Source organism: Schistocerca piceifrons, chromosome 6, assembly GCF_021461385.2.
Source record: "Schistocerca piceifrons isolate TAMUIC-IGC-003096 chromosome 6, iqSchPice1.1, whole genome shotgun sequence".
Lineage (NCBI taxonomy): Eukaryota > Metazoa > Arthropoda > Insecta > Orthoptera > Acrididae > Schistocerca > Schistocerca piceifrons.
Genome location: NC_060143.1, coordinates 197,178,191 through 197,195,004, shown reverse-complemented (window position 1 = coordinate 197,195,004; position 16,814 = coordinate 197,178,191). Strand labels below are relative to the sequence as shown.

Genomic DNA, 16,814 nt, shown 5'->3' with positions numbered 1-16,814 from the left:
ATCAGAAACCAGGGACCCCTTATACCAAAATACTCAGATAATATTCTTGAACAATTTCTGAAATGCCAATAAGAGTTCAGGTTCACCCTGTACATTATTCATTTTTGGAGTGATATTAAAATTAATGTAAGAGACTACTGCTGGATCTCCCTTTGTAAAGTAAAGTTTGAAGCAGAATTCAGAATTTCTGCTTTTGCTATGCTGCCCTCAATTTTGTTTCCAGTGTTATCCTGAGAGTCTGGATATGGTGCCACTAATAGCTTTTACATATGCTGAGAATTTATTTGAGTTTTTGAGAGGGCCTGTGATAAGACTCTGCAATGGTAGGCACTGAATACTTAACACATTGATCTTTTGACAGCCACACACATTTCATTTAGCACCTGTCTGTGCATAGCCTTATGCTTCATTATATATAATGAAGCATAAGGCTATGCACAGACAGGTGTGTATGTTTGTGTTTGTGTGTCTATCGACCTGCCAGCGCTTTCGTTCGGTAAGTCACCTCATCTTTGTTTATATATATATATATATATAGCTTGGTCAACTAAATTGAGCCACAGTTCCTGTAAATGCTGCTGCCCAGTGCTAAATGTTTTGAGTTTCTCCTTGAGGTATGACACCCCTGCAGCAGCTTTATCTAGTACACTGAAAATTGGCCTTTGTACTTTGGTAATCATTACTGCTACAACTATATCATGATCATTTTACAGGTTTACCAGTTTCGATATCAACATCTTCACATTCACAATACATGTGACCTCCATTTAACACACAGCTGCAAAGTGAGAGAGCAAAATTTATATGCATACTTTTGGAGATGCGGCACACGTATTGAAGATATGATAAAGAGTTTCACTTTATTTGGTACAACAACTCCCATATGAATATCTCGCTTTAGAATGTAGCTCAACATACAGCTCATCAGGTTCTCGAAATCTTGGTTTAGTCACTCAGAAACTATTAAATATGGCACAGCCACAACAAAGTCAAAGCGATTTAGATATTTTTGTAGTGTTTCTATATGTTTTTGATCAGAAGAGCTTTTTGCATTTTATTTGATTCCTAGCTTAGATCTCATGTGACTAACAGTGGCATGTGGAAATAATTCTTGAATGTATTTTTGTCTTCAAGTTTTTAATTTTTTATGACACTTTAATACTTCTGTATAATTTGTGTCTGAAATCAATCCACATTTTGAACCAATGTTTGTGTTGCACTCTCTTCTTATTTAATATCTGACTTAGCTCTAATGCCATGGCCTGCACAACAGCTGTGCCTACCCATGATTTTAGTTAATGCCTTACTGAAAACTATGTCTCCAGAATTCTGAGGCAGTTTGTGGAAACCGTAGTTAACAGTCACTGCAGATGAAAGTACAAGTTGTCACAACACACATGATCTTGTTGGTTTATTGGCATGTGGAAACCCAATTTTAAGGTAATAACTTGGGCAAGAAACACAAAAAATAAACATTATTTATGGTTTTATAAATTTTTAAAATGTGAAAGTTTGCTGAACACTTTTGCTGTGCCTGTACTGTTTATTGTGTAGCTCCATTACCAAATTGCCTCCTGGTAGGACAAAAAAAATCTTCTTTATTAATACAAAACCCTTCATTGTCTAATAGGTTAGTGCAAATCAACAAGAAGTCTAGACCTGCATCAATACTCCACAAGCCATCTTATAGTCTGAGGTGCAGAAAGCTTCTGTATGAGCTCGAATTCCCTGATCTTCACATTGTGATCATTTCTCAAAATGTATGTGGGAAATATTAATTCCTTGACTGTCTCTGTGAGGTGCATCTCTTCTCTTGTAACATCCACCACTGGAGTTTGAGTGTTTCTGTATAACTCTCACATGTACTGTATGGATCCCCTATCAAAAGTGCCACTCTTCTTGAGATGTTATCTATCCATGAACCCTATCTCATACGAGCCCCACGCTGATAAGCAATACTTAAGAAATGGTTGAACAAGTACTTTGTAAACCACTTCTTTTTTGGATGAATTACTTTTAATTAGGGTTCTTCCAATGAATCTCTGCTTGGCTTTTGCTTTTTGTATGACTATATTTATTCAGTGTGATAACACTGATGTAGAATTGGGGCCAGGACAGCTAGGCCTGACACAAGCACCTCACTCGCACATGCGATATCTGGTTTCCCACGCCACATAAGCAGAGTCAGCGGCCTGCTTCTCTAACAAGGACTCTGTATGTCAGTGTTAAAACACCACTCTTTGGCACCTGTGCTTTTCAAATGAAGTAACATATAAATAGGCTAGCCACAGCAGGCAAGTCCAAGCCGCAACTGAGGATGACGACCAGCTATCTCCAGAAGATACTGTGCAGTTTAGACAATACCATCTGATGCTAATCCCCTGAATCTTTCAAGTTATGTTTATATAGCTGTTACACTTTAGGTTAGTCTGGCCTGTTAGTCCATGATATTTTAGAGCTTGTATTGTTCTGACTGACTTATTGCCATTAGTAAATTGAACAGCAGTGTGTCTTTCCAGCTATTTAGGAGGATGGTTTGATAAGTCTGGTAAATTTACATGAAGGAATGGAACATTTTTGTTAAGCCTTTAGGGTTGGTAAGCTTGATTATTCCAAGGACTGTACAATGAATTTTAACAACGTACAGCATACAGTTCATTGTTGACAGCCATCTGAATTGGTCAGTGCATCGAGTGTGATTGAAAATGGACCAAACCCAGTTTTGTGCTGTTATTAAACATTTTCATTTGAAGGATTGGACTGCCACATACACTCCTGGAAATTGAAATAAGAACACCGTGAATTCATTGTCCCAGGAAGGGGAAACTTTATTGACACATTCCTGGGGTCAGATACATCACATGATCACACTGACAGAACCACAGGCACATAGACACAGGCAACAGAGCATGCACAATGTCGGCACTAGTACAGTGTATATCCACCTTTCGCAGCAATGCAGGCTGCTATTCTCCCATGGAGACGATCGTAGAGATGCTGGATGTAGTCCTGTGGAACGACTTGCCATGCCATTTCCACCTGGTGCCTCAGTTGGACCAGCGTTCGTGCTGGACGTGCAGACCGCGTGAGACGACGCTTCATCCAGTCCCAAACATGCTCAATGGGGGACAGATCCGGAGATCTTGCTGGCCAGGGTAGTTGACTTACACCTTCTAGAGCACGTTGGGTGGCATGGGATACATGCGGACATGCATTGTCCTGTTGGAACAGCAAGTTCCCTTGCTGGTCTAGGAATGGTAGAACGATGGGTTCGATGACGGTTTGGATGTACCGTGCACTATTCAGTGTCCCCTCGACGATCACCAGTGGTGTACGGCCAGTGTAGGAGATCGCTCCCCACACCAGATGCCGGATGTTGGCCCTGTGTGCCTCGGTCGTATGCAGTCCTGATTGTGGCGCTCACCTGCACGGCGCCAAACACGCATACGACCATCATTGGCACCAAGGCAGAAGCGACTCTCATCGCTGAAGACGACACGTCTCCATTCGTCCCTCCATTCACGCCTGTCGCGACACCACTGGAGGCGGGCTGCACGAGGTTGGGGCGTGAGCGGAAGACGGCCTAACGGTGTGCGGGACCGTAGCCCAGCTTCATGGAGACGGTTGCGAATGGTCCTCGCCGATACCCCAGGAGCAACAGTGTCCCTAATTTGCTGGGAAGTGGCGGTGCGGTCCCCTACGGCACTGCGTAGGATCCTACGGTCTTGGCGTCCATCCGTGCGTCGCTGCGGTCCGGTCCCAGGTCGACGGGCACGTGCACCTTCCGCCGACCACTGGCGACAACATCGATGTACTGTGGAGACCTCACACCCCACATGTTGAGCAATTCGGCGGTACGTCCACCCGGCCTCCCGCATGCCCACTATACGCCCTCTCTCAAAGTCCGTCAACTGCACATACGGTTCACGTCCACGCTGTCGCGGCATGCTACCAGTGTTAAAGACTGCGATGGAGCTCCGTATGCCACGGCAAACTGGCTGACACTGACGGCGGCGGTGCACAAATGCTGCGCAGCTAGCGCCATTCGACGGCCAACACCGCGGTTCCTGGTGTGTCCGCTGTGCCGTGCGTGTGATCATTGCTTGTACAGCCCTCTCGCAGTGTCTGGAGCAAGTATGGTGGGTCTGACACACCGGTGTCAATGTGTTCTTTTTTCCATTTCCAGGAGTGTAGATCAGAACTGAATTGAATGAAGTTCATGCAGACTATGCACCATCATTGAAGACCATTTACTTTTGGATTACTCTTCATGAATTTAATCGTGGTCAGACAAGCACTAAAGATGAAGTGCACTCTGGCTGTCCAGTTGATGTAACCAGAAAGGGAACCATTGACAAAATCCATGATATTCTAATGCAAGCCTGCCGAATAAAAATTCATGAGATTGCTGAGACTGTAGGCATCTCAACTGACTGAGTGCATAATATCTGGAATGAAGAATTGGTTACAGAGAAACTGTGTTCGAAGTGGGTGCCGCGATTTCTCACAGTCGACCGAAAGTGCGTGTGGCACAACATTTCAACACAATGTCTGGTGATGTTTAACCACAATCTGCAAGAAATTTTGTGCTGATTTGTGACTGCTGCTGAAACCTGAATCCATCATTACACACCAGTGTCAAAGTAGCTGTCAAAACAATGAACAAGAGCTGGTGATAGTGCACCAAAGAAGGTAAAGACTATTTTGACAAGGAATAATCCTCACAGATTACTTGGAAAAAGGCAGATCCATAACTACACCCTATTAAGCCTGAATATTAGATCATCTGAAACTTGTGTTGGATAAAAAAACGACCAAGGTATGCACACAAAAAATTGCTCTTCCACCAGGATAATACACCATACCACAAATGAGCAATAACAATGGTAAGAGAACATGAATTGGGCTTTGAATTGGTTTCTCATCCACCCTGTTCATCAGACTTAGCCCCAAGTGACTTCTTCCTGTTCTCTAAGTCTTGTTGGAAAGAAATTTGCATCAAATGAGGAAGTGATATTTCCAGTCAATGAGTGTTTTACAGAGTTTACCAGAACCTATCTTTCTGATTATGTGAAACAAACGTTTTTTCTTTCTTTTTTTACCAGACTTATCAAACCACTCTCATATGCGCAACAATTCTTCTACACATGCATAAATCAAAGTCCCCTGCCATAGTTTCCATCTGCATGTAAAGGCTAAACTTAGGAACTACTGTACGGATTTTGATATAGTTTTCACTTAAAGACAAACTGATTCATGAGGAAGGTTTGTGTATGCGATTTATAAATTGTTCTCTGAATCTTAACCATAACTCTACTCAGTAGCACATAAACAAAATGAATTAAAGTTGCTGCCACTACGAAAACAATGCTGTTGTGATCAAGTGAAGACGGCAGAATTGCTTGTAATCACCACACATATTACGGGTGTAAAGCCGCCTGATGGCAGCACTAGGCTAGCAAAAGCTATTATTACCAAGAGGCTGGCATGAGCTACCACTGACTTTCTAAATGCATATCAGGGATGTGAAGGGAAATTAAAGAGAAATTCACACCAAAAATTTAGCTCGTCCCAGATGGGTGCTGGAGTCAGGCAGCTGGCAAGTGGCTGTAGTTCACCCCAAACTCTGTTGGGGTTGGGCAGACCACAACATACTGGCACTGCTGTCATGCAGCTGGCAAGTGCAATAGTTCACGCCGAATTTCTGTTGCTGCGGGTAGGACTGGATAGCGCGGCGTGGTAGCTTGCAACTTCCATCACTGCCATGATATGTCACCCCAGTCTCAAATTAAATATGGAACAGATAATATTAGTGCCTCCTAGCATGTGTTGCCTAAATTGTTTAAGTTACACTGTATGGAAGTGATTATAGTCGGTTACCTAATGTTGTTCTCTGAATCTTAACCATAACTCTACTCAGTAGCACATAAACAAAATTTTTACTATGCCAGGTAAGTCGCCCAGCCATAGATACTTAGTACTACCCATGCTAAGCCAGGACAGGTAACTAATTAAATTTATTTTGGTAAGGCAAACTTCCAGTCCCTGCAAGAAATGTTGATCTCCTGGAGGTCTTCTTTCATTTTGCTACAGTTTTCTGGCATTTCAAATTTCTTATTTAAGGCAGCATTATTCATGTACAACATTCTGACGTTATTTATCAAAGCATATAGCCAACATAGATAGGAAACAGCTGTGACCCTATGACACTCCCTTAGGGTGGTCCCGAAGTTACTTTTTATATCTTAAGATTTCGCCTCATTAAGAATGACATGTCGAGTTATATTTATCTAATAGCAAATTTCAGATTCAATCACAAAGCTGCTCTGATGTTTCAGAAGTGTGTAACAGTTCCCTAAATGACAATGCAGAGCTGTGTGGAGTTCTTTCTGACAGTAAAAGAACACAGCATCTACCTGGGTCTCATGGATGGACAAAGACGGAGATGTTTCACAGGGTCTCTGTCTATGGAATCTATTTTTGTTGTCCAAAATGGTCATTATATATGAGCATAAAATGTATTCCTTCCTCACACAGTTCCGTAATTCTATAATAGACTGACATTAGTGAACTAGTGACACAGTCATGTGCAGCTATCCAATGGCCCTTCTTAATAATGAGAATCTCCTGTCCCTTTTACCTGTCGATTGAAGACCTGTGCCTAAGACCTACGAAAACTGCTCCTAGAAGGGGAGCAAGATCTCTCCTGTAGTGTATATAGAGCACCCAGTTATCTCACCATTTAGTATTTTTTTTTTAAATTCTACAGTCACATACCACTATAACTGATATTTTAGTATTTGTACGATGATTGAGAAGAAGAACTGTATTATGATAAAACAATTTCAGAAGACTGAATTGAGTATTTCAGCATTCTTTCCACCATCCTCTGTTTCAGTGTCAGTAAGTTCGTTGAGCAACTGTGTAAATAATTTTGATCTGTTTACTGCCTCCAGAACTAACAAGAGTTTTTCAGCAGATGAGTTGTCAAAATTTTATTTTCACTATTGTACTTTTTTTCTATTAATAATAAAGTCAAGGACTGAAAAGTTCTGTTAGTTACATCCAGCAGTGTTCATTGTAAAGCTGCATGACAAATGATACTTTACAGCAAACATAACTATGTATTCAGAGTAACTATTTTCGTCGAAAAGTACCAATATAATATAGTGAATATTGTAGCGGGAGTCAAGGTGGATGGTGCAATAAAACACCACGATACAGGTAATGGTAATGGTGTGAGTTGATTAACAGGATGGCAGGTACGTGGAACCAGGTGGATTCCACTCACATAACATAAAAGTAGAAGAGACATTCATTTATTTATTCCATCAGATACAGAGACTGTGTTGTTGCAGTCATCAGCCACGGTTGAACACCGGTCCTGGTGCTGAAATTAACATGTGGCCTTCAGAGACAGCCAACTCAAAACTTTGCGATGCGGCAGAGTTACATCGTCAGCACTATAGTTGGTGAAGAAGCACAACAGCAGAGCTCAGGCAGGGGCACAGACAGCTATGCCAGCGTCTGCAGAAGTTCGCCCTGTTGGCTAGTGCAGATGTCAGCTCAGTGCAGGGTACACTCAAGCTTGTGGAGATGAACTGAGGGGCCCAGTGTAGGCAGCAGTGACAGTGGCCTCCAGTGGTTAAGTGTGCCCACACACAAGGCAGGCCAGCAGCAGCAGAGTGTGCCTGCACAAGGCAAGCAGCAGCTCAATGGCTAGTCGGTCCCAGGTAGGGACCACGAACCAATAAGTAGTACCCTGCAGTTGACAGAAGTCTGCCAGCAGGTGACCCACCAGCTGGAAGGCACCAGTCTAGCTCCCGGCAGCATCTGGATTTAGGTGCAACTCACAGCTCCTCAGCTAGTGGAAACAGTATCTAGTACAGCAGACTGGCTGGTGTGGAATACCTCTTGTAGCTGGCTGCAGGCAGACACACACACTGCATAGCTGAAATGGGCAGTATTTATAGTGGCATGTCTCACCCCTGCTTTGACAGGACAGCAGTCTGCATCACACAAACCTCAGTAGAGCCACACTGCAGGGCTGGGTTGTGTAGTAATGTCACCACTGCTACACTCTGGCTTGCATATGTTTGCTGCGGCTTTCTGACTTGGATGTGCGGCCACTTTTGCTACTGTATGGTCTAGTGTTGAGTCTTGCTGTGTCAGCACAGCCAACATGTAAGTTTCTTCTGTAAGAACACCTTACTGGCTCCAGTCTACCTCACTTCTCTAGCACTAATTGCATCAGCCTGCAATGACACTTCCTGTTAACTCAATTGTGAAGAAAAGAGCCTCAATGGTGCATTACTACTAACAGGCGATACAAATGATTTTGTATAACTGAGGAGACATTAGGTTTTTTTCGTCTGGAAATTATACCTCTGGTATCATTGAAATTTTAAAGTACTAGTAATGAAATGTTTTACCAAAGGTTTAGTACTCAGACTCATCGCTCATGAACGAATTTCTAACAAATTTAGCCACATACCAGGTGTGTTGATTTGACAGAGCAGTTCCTGGTAAAGTGAGTTACCCAGATTATGCTAGTAGCTGATGTTTATTGGTTGCTCGCTCTCCTACAATACCTGAAGAAAATGTTGTGGTAGTTTCTTGTTAATACACTGACCTACTAAATTTCTGTGATTAGCTTGTCTTTTCTTAAAATATAGCTTGACTTGCACCAGGTATTTACAGAATATAATGAATGGAGGACTTAAATAATTCATTAATTATAAATGTACTGCATAGGGAATTTTTAGCACCATATTTTCCACTAATGCTCACTAGTTCATTGACCTATCTAAAATTAAGATTTGAAAGATACCTTGATAATAACTGATTTGTATTGTATTGATCTTTTGTGCCTGTTTGTGCAGTTGCAAATCACAGCCTTCACCGCTGCAATGACAAGACACGGACACCACTGCCAGCACGGTCCACCCCCACCGCCGCATCACCACTGTCCCCACTGCCCGCATCACGGCCCACCACCTCACCACCACCACCATCATCATGGCCCACCACCTCACCACCACCACCACCACGGACCGCCACATCACCACCATGGACCACCGCCGCCACCACCACATCATGATCCACACCATCACCATCACCACCACCACGGACCACCACCACCGCCGCTGCATCATCACCACGGACCACCTCACCACCATCACTGAGCTTACCCTAACCTTGTCTAGTGGATACTAAATGCAAATTTTCATTCCTTCTATCCATCCTCCCTGAAATGTAGTTATATTCCATAAAAAACCTAATAGTAGGTGTTGCTAATCACACTCTAGAAAAATGTATCTGACAGTGCTGTGTAAGATTATGTAATTATTGGATCTTAAGCAAAAGCATAAAGGGAACTTTTTGTAATGCTATTTCATTTCTAAAAATATTGTGTCAGCATAATTGAAAAAAGTGCTAAAACAAACAATCACCCAAAGTTTGCTGTAAAACCAATGCAGATAACAACTAACGTTTTCAATATGTAATTCGTAAATAAACTGCTCTTCACAATGGTTCACAAATATCGCTTGCATATACTAAGTGTTTATAATCATCAATATTCTTACTGAAATATGATCCTTGTGCATTTGTACCAATTAAATTTGTACATATCAGCTTAACATAAAAGATTGGTACAGTGTGTATAGCACACAAGTCATATTACCTCCTGCAATCACCAACAATGAAAATGTCAAGTTTTTGATAAAGTAATTTAGATCATGTTCCAACTTATATAATACTGTACATGGTATATGATGGTGTACAATCAATGATAATATCTTGTATGTGACTACATGCCACAATGAATTAAATTAATAATGAAAATACAATGAATAATTTTAAAAACAATACATATGTCTCAAATGAATGACACTTCACAAAGACTACGTCTGATTCCTCCTTACTTTTTTTTATAACACTGTATATCAAAACATTTAGAATTTGATTTGCCACAAAGAAATAAGAAGAAAAGCTTATACAAATATGGAACTGGGAATGCTCAGTGTGTGTTTCGATACATCTAGGACACATTGTTCATGACTGCTATTAGGACATTTCTAAGGAAGGCTTTTAGAGGAGAACTGCAACCATTTCTCACTTGTTTAGGGATCGTCCCTCCTACATGAGTACAATGGGACACCCTCAAGTTCCTATTTTTCTGATTTACTTATACAGTTTCACTTTCTTTATGTTGTATGGCATAATTTTTAATTTCATATTCTTAAGTTTATCATCTTATTCTTGTTAGCCAAAGCCATTATGTGTAAAACACACAAGGGAGCAGCAAAACAATGAGTTTCAAAGTCAACTGTTTTGCTGCCTCATTTTCATAATAGTTAGTGTTGAAGAGGTAGTTGTTTATGTGATGTGACCGAGTGGAGGTGTAGTGACACTTTGTGTGCTATTACTGTTCTGTAAGAGCAAAACATGATTAATATTAAGGTGATTTTGGGGTTTTAAAATGATCAGTAGATTAATTGAAAATGCAAATAGCAGTAGCAGTCAGTGTAGTAATGACAATTATGTCAGTCAGAATGAAAACTGAAGGAAAAAATGGAAAGAATGAGCTCATTTTGTAATGAATGGTTAGAAGATAAACACTTTAAAAGTTGATTAGCTAAAGGGGATGGTGAAGGGACAGCAAACTGTACAGTGTGTACTGCTTCCTTTTCAATAAAAAGTAAGGGTATTGAGGCCATGAGAAAGTTTTTGTTATGAAAGAAACATAAAAGTTCTGTAGAATTAATGTTCAAAAGTAAATTGATTGCAATTTTTTTGTATAAAACATTCTTCTACTGACAATGAAGTTTCTACAGCCAAACTGCACTTGTATATCATGGGGTTATGCATAACTGTAGTTATCTTGCTACTGATTGTGAAATTAAGCTTGGAAGTACAATTTCAAAGTTAAGTCAAAACTTTATTGTGGGTGTTCAAAATGAAAGACGCTGGTACAAAGGTATTGGCTCTACATTTGGTAGAAGTAATAGAAAATGAATTAAAAGATGGCACATTTTTTTCTGGTTCAACAGATGCCTCCAATAAAGGTAATTTTCTGTATCAATAAAATATTTTTCTGGGATATCTGGTATGAGGAGAGTATAGCAACAATACAGCTGATGCTATTTTCAGAAAACTTAAGTTAATTTTAGATGATCACAGTTTTGAAGTTTCTAATATATCAAGTTTTGGTGCAAACAGTGCAGCAGTGAACTATGGAAAATACTACTCATTTTTTCCAAAATTTTGAACTGAAGCTAACTGTAACTGCAATGTTAATCATAATACAGACAAAAATTCATGCGAAATGATTAAATTCAACATTGAGAGAATAGTATTGAATGTCTTCAATGAGTTCTCATCTTCTAGTAAGAAAATACATAAGCTAAAAAAAGTTGGAGTTTGTTGAATGAGGATATTAAGCTTTGTAACAACATATTCCTGTACAGTGGTTGTTCTTGTTGCTGATTCTTTGAACCATTTACTAAGACGTTGGACAGATATTCAATGGTACTTTCTCTCTCAGGAGGATGAAAAGGCCAATCATGTGAATGGTGTGAACAAAGAAGATGAATGGTCACATCTCTTTTCATATGTAGTTTATAGATAACTGTATGAGTTTTGCTATATGAACAATTTTACAACATGAAAATCAGAAAATATGGTTTTCTAGGTTTTAATGTGGATCAAAACTTAAAGAGCTTGAGCATAACAGACAAAGACAAATTTATGAAATATGCTGCCAGTGTTCATCACAGAAGCCTAAACTAAGTGGTTTCTTTACAGATCTCACCTTTTAAGAGATTCACTGTCCTGAGCGAATGAGATGACCTTTGAAAGCCACAGATATTGTAAATGGTCATGTATAAAAGTCAATGATGACAGATTGTACAATGAATTTGCGGGATTAAGAACTTCCGATTTACCAATAGACAAAAAATAGGTTCATTCCTTTAGCAGAACTCCAGCCCCAAACTTATTAAAGATAGTGAAATTTGTGTTGTCTATTCCACTGAGCAATATACACATAGAATGAGCATTTTTTCTAATGAGAAACTTTTTGTGGACTGATTAGTGAAAACTGAACTTCTTGTTGAAATAAACTATAATATGAGCTACTCAGAGTTCTATCAGCATATTCTACATGAGAAGAAACTTGTAAAGGCTGCTACATCAGACGATAAGTACGTCTATAATCTACAGCTCCAGACCCACTGATTTTCATAAATGTATACGGTAAACACTATTAACTTTTAAACATTTTAAGTTTCAGGTACGGTATGTGTAAACTTGTTTTGTAAATAAAACAACCTTTTCCTGCTGCCACTTAATTTATTTATCCCAGACACTTTTCGCCTTTTTCTTGTTCTAATGCATCATCAGTGGGATGATTTGCTGATCTGCATTTCCCCTCACTTGGTCTGGAGGTCGCACTACCACTTTATTACTGACATATAAGCACAACTTCGCATTCTGACTTTCTTCACACTGTTCACCATGTTTCTCCTTCTTTTTTGTGGTGTACTATTGTCCTTTTTCCACTCAATATAACTATTTCGTCGGACACTGCTTTTAACAATGTAAATATTGCAACTCCATTACATGTTTCCTCCTCTTCCAAGTATTTCTATGCTTGATGCAGAGGATGGACATGCAAACAAACCTGTTATGGTAAATGTAGTTTAATTTTGGTGTGAGGGTAAAACTGATGAAAGTTAATAGGAATTGCACATTTATATCAAGTGATACCTCTGTGTGAACTGCGGACTTGCCAAATGTGCCAGTGTCCTGACTTTTGAAATGCCAAAGGTGGCAACCTAGTTGGAGTATAGTGGCGTAACTAGGATAACTGGTGTCCGGAACACAGTCCGACTTGACCCTCACCCCCACCCCCCACCTAAATCTCACCACTGCTTAGCTTAATCCTTGCCCCCTCTCATCCACCCATGTTAGTTTGCTATATTTGAATTCATCAATAAAGGAAAATTATTGTGTGCATACTTTACATTAGTTGTTGAGTATTTTTGGCAGGAGAAAGTTTAAGTCTGGAGCTCTCTGGTAAATATTTCGATAAGAAGTCACCAAACCTTCAGTGTCAAATTTGTATCCAATCACACCATCTAAACATGCAGGTATGTAAGTTGTAATGAAAAAGCAATGCACCAATGCTTAAATAATTGAGAATAATAAAACATGTTTCCTGTGAGTTACAATAGTAAACCTTAAAATTAAAGTTATATTCCCACAAAAAGAACACACAGTAAAATTCAGTTTTAAAAATAAATCTGTATAACATTTTAACACAAAGAGTATACAGTAAAAACTAACTTTTATACAAAAACATTTTTTCTGTTACCTCCTAAGAGTTGTCAGGCATATTTTCTCTGACATTTCAGCAAATATTTACAGTTTCATTTTTGCAATGTGTAGCTGAGCTCAACCCAGACAAATATTGCTCATCATGTCATTCACGCAATGCCCAGTGTTGACAGTAAACTTTGGTTTGTTTCCTGTTACAGATAAAATTATTTTTCATGCGGAATTTTACATGCCCTTACACAAGAGTGCTCCCAGATTAGACTAGCAGGATACTCGTTTCATTGAAACATATTAACAAGAATTGTAAAACATTTGGAATAACCACTGCTCCTGCAGCGACAGGACCACCCAGGCCTGTACTGACTGCTACAGCCACGCAGCAGCACTGCTCGGTAGAATAGACTTCTAGCAGCTGAGGACTGAACCAAGTCAATCCTTGTCCCTCCAGGTGGTCACACTATTGTGCAATCAGGCCAATAGGACAGCAGTAGTCATACTTTATGACTGCAAGTGGTAATGTATAACACCCGATAGAGCTGAGAAAATCCCAATTCCAGGAGAAGATACCTTTTCAGCCTTGAAATTTTACATTTTTTCTCTTCTAACACTTAAAATGGGAACTTCCCATTTTAACTGAAGCATTTGGACTCATAATGAAGTACAGATGGCTGTGCTCTTCAGACTCTACTGCAATAGCTCTTCCAAGCAAAACTGAATGTGGAGTTTGAAAGCAATCACGGGTCTTCTTTGCTCACAAAGACAAATGGTAAACTAGTACTGAGATTCCATTGTGCAGCACGAGGAGGAACAAGTTGAGATTTTTAATGGGTAATGTATATTGCTGGCAGAAACTATCACTGTGCCTCAATTTGTCATGAATGCTGGGGGGGGGGGAAAAAACCAAGAAAGGTAGCCACTGTTAAAATAACAGTACTTCCTATCATGCCAGGCAGTGTTAATCAGCAGTTTAGTAATGTTAAATACAGTCACTGCTAGAAATGAATAAAAATCCTGCACCCAGATTCCAGGAGAGGAAAAGACCACTTCTTGCCCCCCCCCCCCCCTTCCCCCTCCCGATCCTGCACCTCTTGCGGATACCTGCAGTGGTAAGTCCAGAACAGTACACTAAGAGCAGCAACAACACACAGTACAGATAACACTGGAACTCTTATAGTTTTTCTATGATGCAGCATCAGTCTTACAAGTACTGAAGGCTTCCTAAAGGTCAGTAAGCAGGAGAGTATTTAGCCACGAATGCCTGCAGTTTAAGGTGGAATCATGAACAGTTGTAAATTTACATATACAGGGTAGGGCAAATAAAAGTGGCCTGCATAAATGAATACATTTTGAAACCATTTGTTTCAGCATTAACGGAGGATGAAAAGACTTACAGTTAATTCAAATAGGATGGAGCAACTACAAGTAGAGATGGCTCAACCTTGGAGCACACAGTCCTCATGCCTGACAGAACTGTTAGCAGGGGTCAGTCTCGTTGTGGGCCTCACTGGCTACCCTGATCACCTGAACTGTCAGTGTGCAGTTACTTCGTGTGGGGAGCCCTCAAGTCTAAGATGCATCATAACAAACATCAGTCTTCAAGAACTGGCAGAACATTACAGCAGTCCAGCTTCAATCTTCCTTCAGCAACTTGCTGACCAGGGCCCAAAAGTGCCAAGTGGTCACTTTCAACATCTAATATAGTCACGTTAGTACTGTTTCCTTTCCTCTGCTGTGTTTCTCTGTACTCTGGTGCTCTGTTCTCTGGGCCACTTTTATTTGCCCAACCCTGTATAAAAGGCAGAGCCAAAAGTGAAAATTATTCTATCAAAATTCAGGAATTTAGTCTCATTGTGTTGAACCTGTAAGCTGATACCAATTGAGGAACAGAGGCATTTAATGATGTCAGTATAACTCTTAACAACACAAAGTCAATGTTGTTCTGACTAACTAGGCACCACAGTACTATTATATCATTTTTCAAGCAAACAAAATGTGAAAGGTGGAAATTAGTATTGTGTATTGAAACTGAAATAATAGTCTGATAATGACAATGTGTTGAAGTGACAGGCATATGGTGTTTATTAATGTTCATATTCTCTGGAATTACTATTTTCTCTCCTAAATTTTTTTAAATAAGCAAGAAACTAAGTGGGTCCACAGTAAAATGATCTTAAAAAACAGAAAGGGTATACAGGATAAACATCGTGGCTAAGTGTGACACTTGTTGAAGGACTGATGCAACATAAGGGACACATTATGACATTGTTCAACAAAATGGAATATCTTATGTGAACTTCTTTATTATTTTATGAAAAAGAGAACAGAGAACAAAACTTTGGCATCCACAATTTGGTAGCTACGTATCAGAAAAACACTCTTAAGCCAGGTCCTGCAACAAATATTGTTTAGCTCTGCCCTGTGTTCAATATACAAACAACTATCAGCAGAAAAATAAATACTTTACATTTGTTTGTTGTGTAGCATTAAAAAAATGCTACACACCATAGTGGAATGGTAACAAAGAAGTAATCTCAATTCACTTTCTGAACACAGTACAATTAACCTCTTTCACAAATAATCTCTACAACACTAGGTTCCATGAGAACTGGGTCTAAACAACGATGGACTGTGCTGCTTAAAATATCATCCAAAAGACGATGCACTAAACTGAAACAGATAGAAAAATATTGAGCTTGCTTTGAGTAATGGTCGACAATATTTAAAATGTTATTTTTGCAACATTTAATGGAATTTAATTTTAAAAAAATGAAAGTGAATACTTACTTTTCATCAGTAACAAAACGCCAGAGATAAAGTTGTAAGTAATGAGTATCAACTTGTATTTGTTGAAGCCCATACCGGCTAAATGTTCTTAACCGAACACATTCTAGGAAAGTCTGGAAAAATAGGTAAATTAACCATTTAACTTCGCAAGCATTTATATTTTTATTAAATATGTCACAGCACTAAAGGAAATAAAGTAGTAGTTTGTATCACATGATAGATTCTTACCTTGAGACTTATTTTTATGATGCCAGTTAGTATAGAAACTTTTGAAAAATCAACAGATGAGAAGATTTCTATACGTTCTGAGAACAATTTTTGTATGTTAGTTACAATACTTGATTCTAGCTGGCTAGGGGCATATGATGACCAATTGGACCGATGCCTTGAAAGACTGACACTGGAAAATGAAATAAGAAAACAAGCCATTTAGTACAAAGAGACAAGAAACTATAGAAATCACAATACAAATACATTACACCAGAAGAACAGTTTTAACCTGAGAAGTAGCAGTAAGACAGGTAACATTTTATCGGATTATTACTTCACTGAGGAAAATAAATATTAAAAGAAGTGTAACAGTCGCTTGTTCCATACTTTGGTTATAATGTGTAAATAAATGCAAATAAGCAACAGAAACAAATAAAAAGTGTCCAATTCCATGACTAAATGTTACTTTGACATGTGGC

The 16,814-nt window shown here is 39.5% G+C and overlaps 2 protein-coding genes across 5 annotated transcripts in view; one reads left to right on the top strand and one right to left on the bottom strand.

The window, feature by feature from the left end:
- LOC124802707 (histidine-rich glycoprotein-like) overlaps window positions 1-9,833 on the top strand; it is a 32,265-nt gene extending 22,432 nt beyond the window's left edge. For all 4 annotated transcript variants that reach the window (XM_047263667.1, XM_047263665.1, XM_047263666.1 and 1 more), the window contains exon 2: window positions 8,883-9,833. In XM_047263667.1, the coding sequence (XP_047119623.1) occupies window positions 8,910-9,185 (276 nt within the window). In that variant the 5' untranslated portion in view covers window positions 8,883-8,909 and the 3' untranslated portion in view covers window positions 9,186-9,833. The remainder of the gene's footprint in view (window positions 1-8,882) is intronic.
- Window positions 9,834-15,625: 5,792 nt separating this feature from the next.
- LOC124802658 (vacuolar protein sorting-associated protein 51 homolog) overlaps window positions 15,626-16,814 on the bottom strand; it is a 134,336-nt gene continuing 133,147 nt past the window's right edge. Inside the window, exons 13-15 of the mRNA XM_047263564.1 lie at window positions 16,354-16,525; window positions 16,126-16,238; window positions 15,626-16,008 (exon numbers count right to left, since the gene is read on the bottom strand). Coding sequence (XP_047119520.1) covers window positions 15,900-16,008; window positions 16,126-16,238; window positions 16,354-16,525 — 394 coding nt within the window. The 3' untranslated portion in view covers window positions 15,626-15,899. The remainder of the gene's footprint in view (window positions 16,009-16,125; window positions 16,239-16,353; window positions 16,526-16,814) is intronic.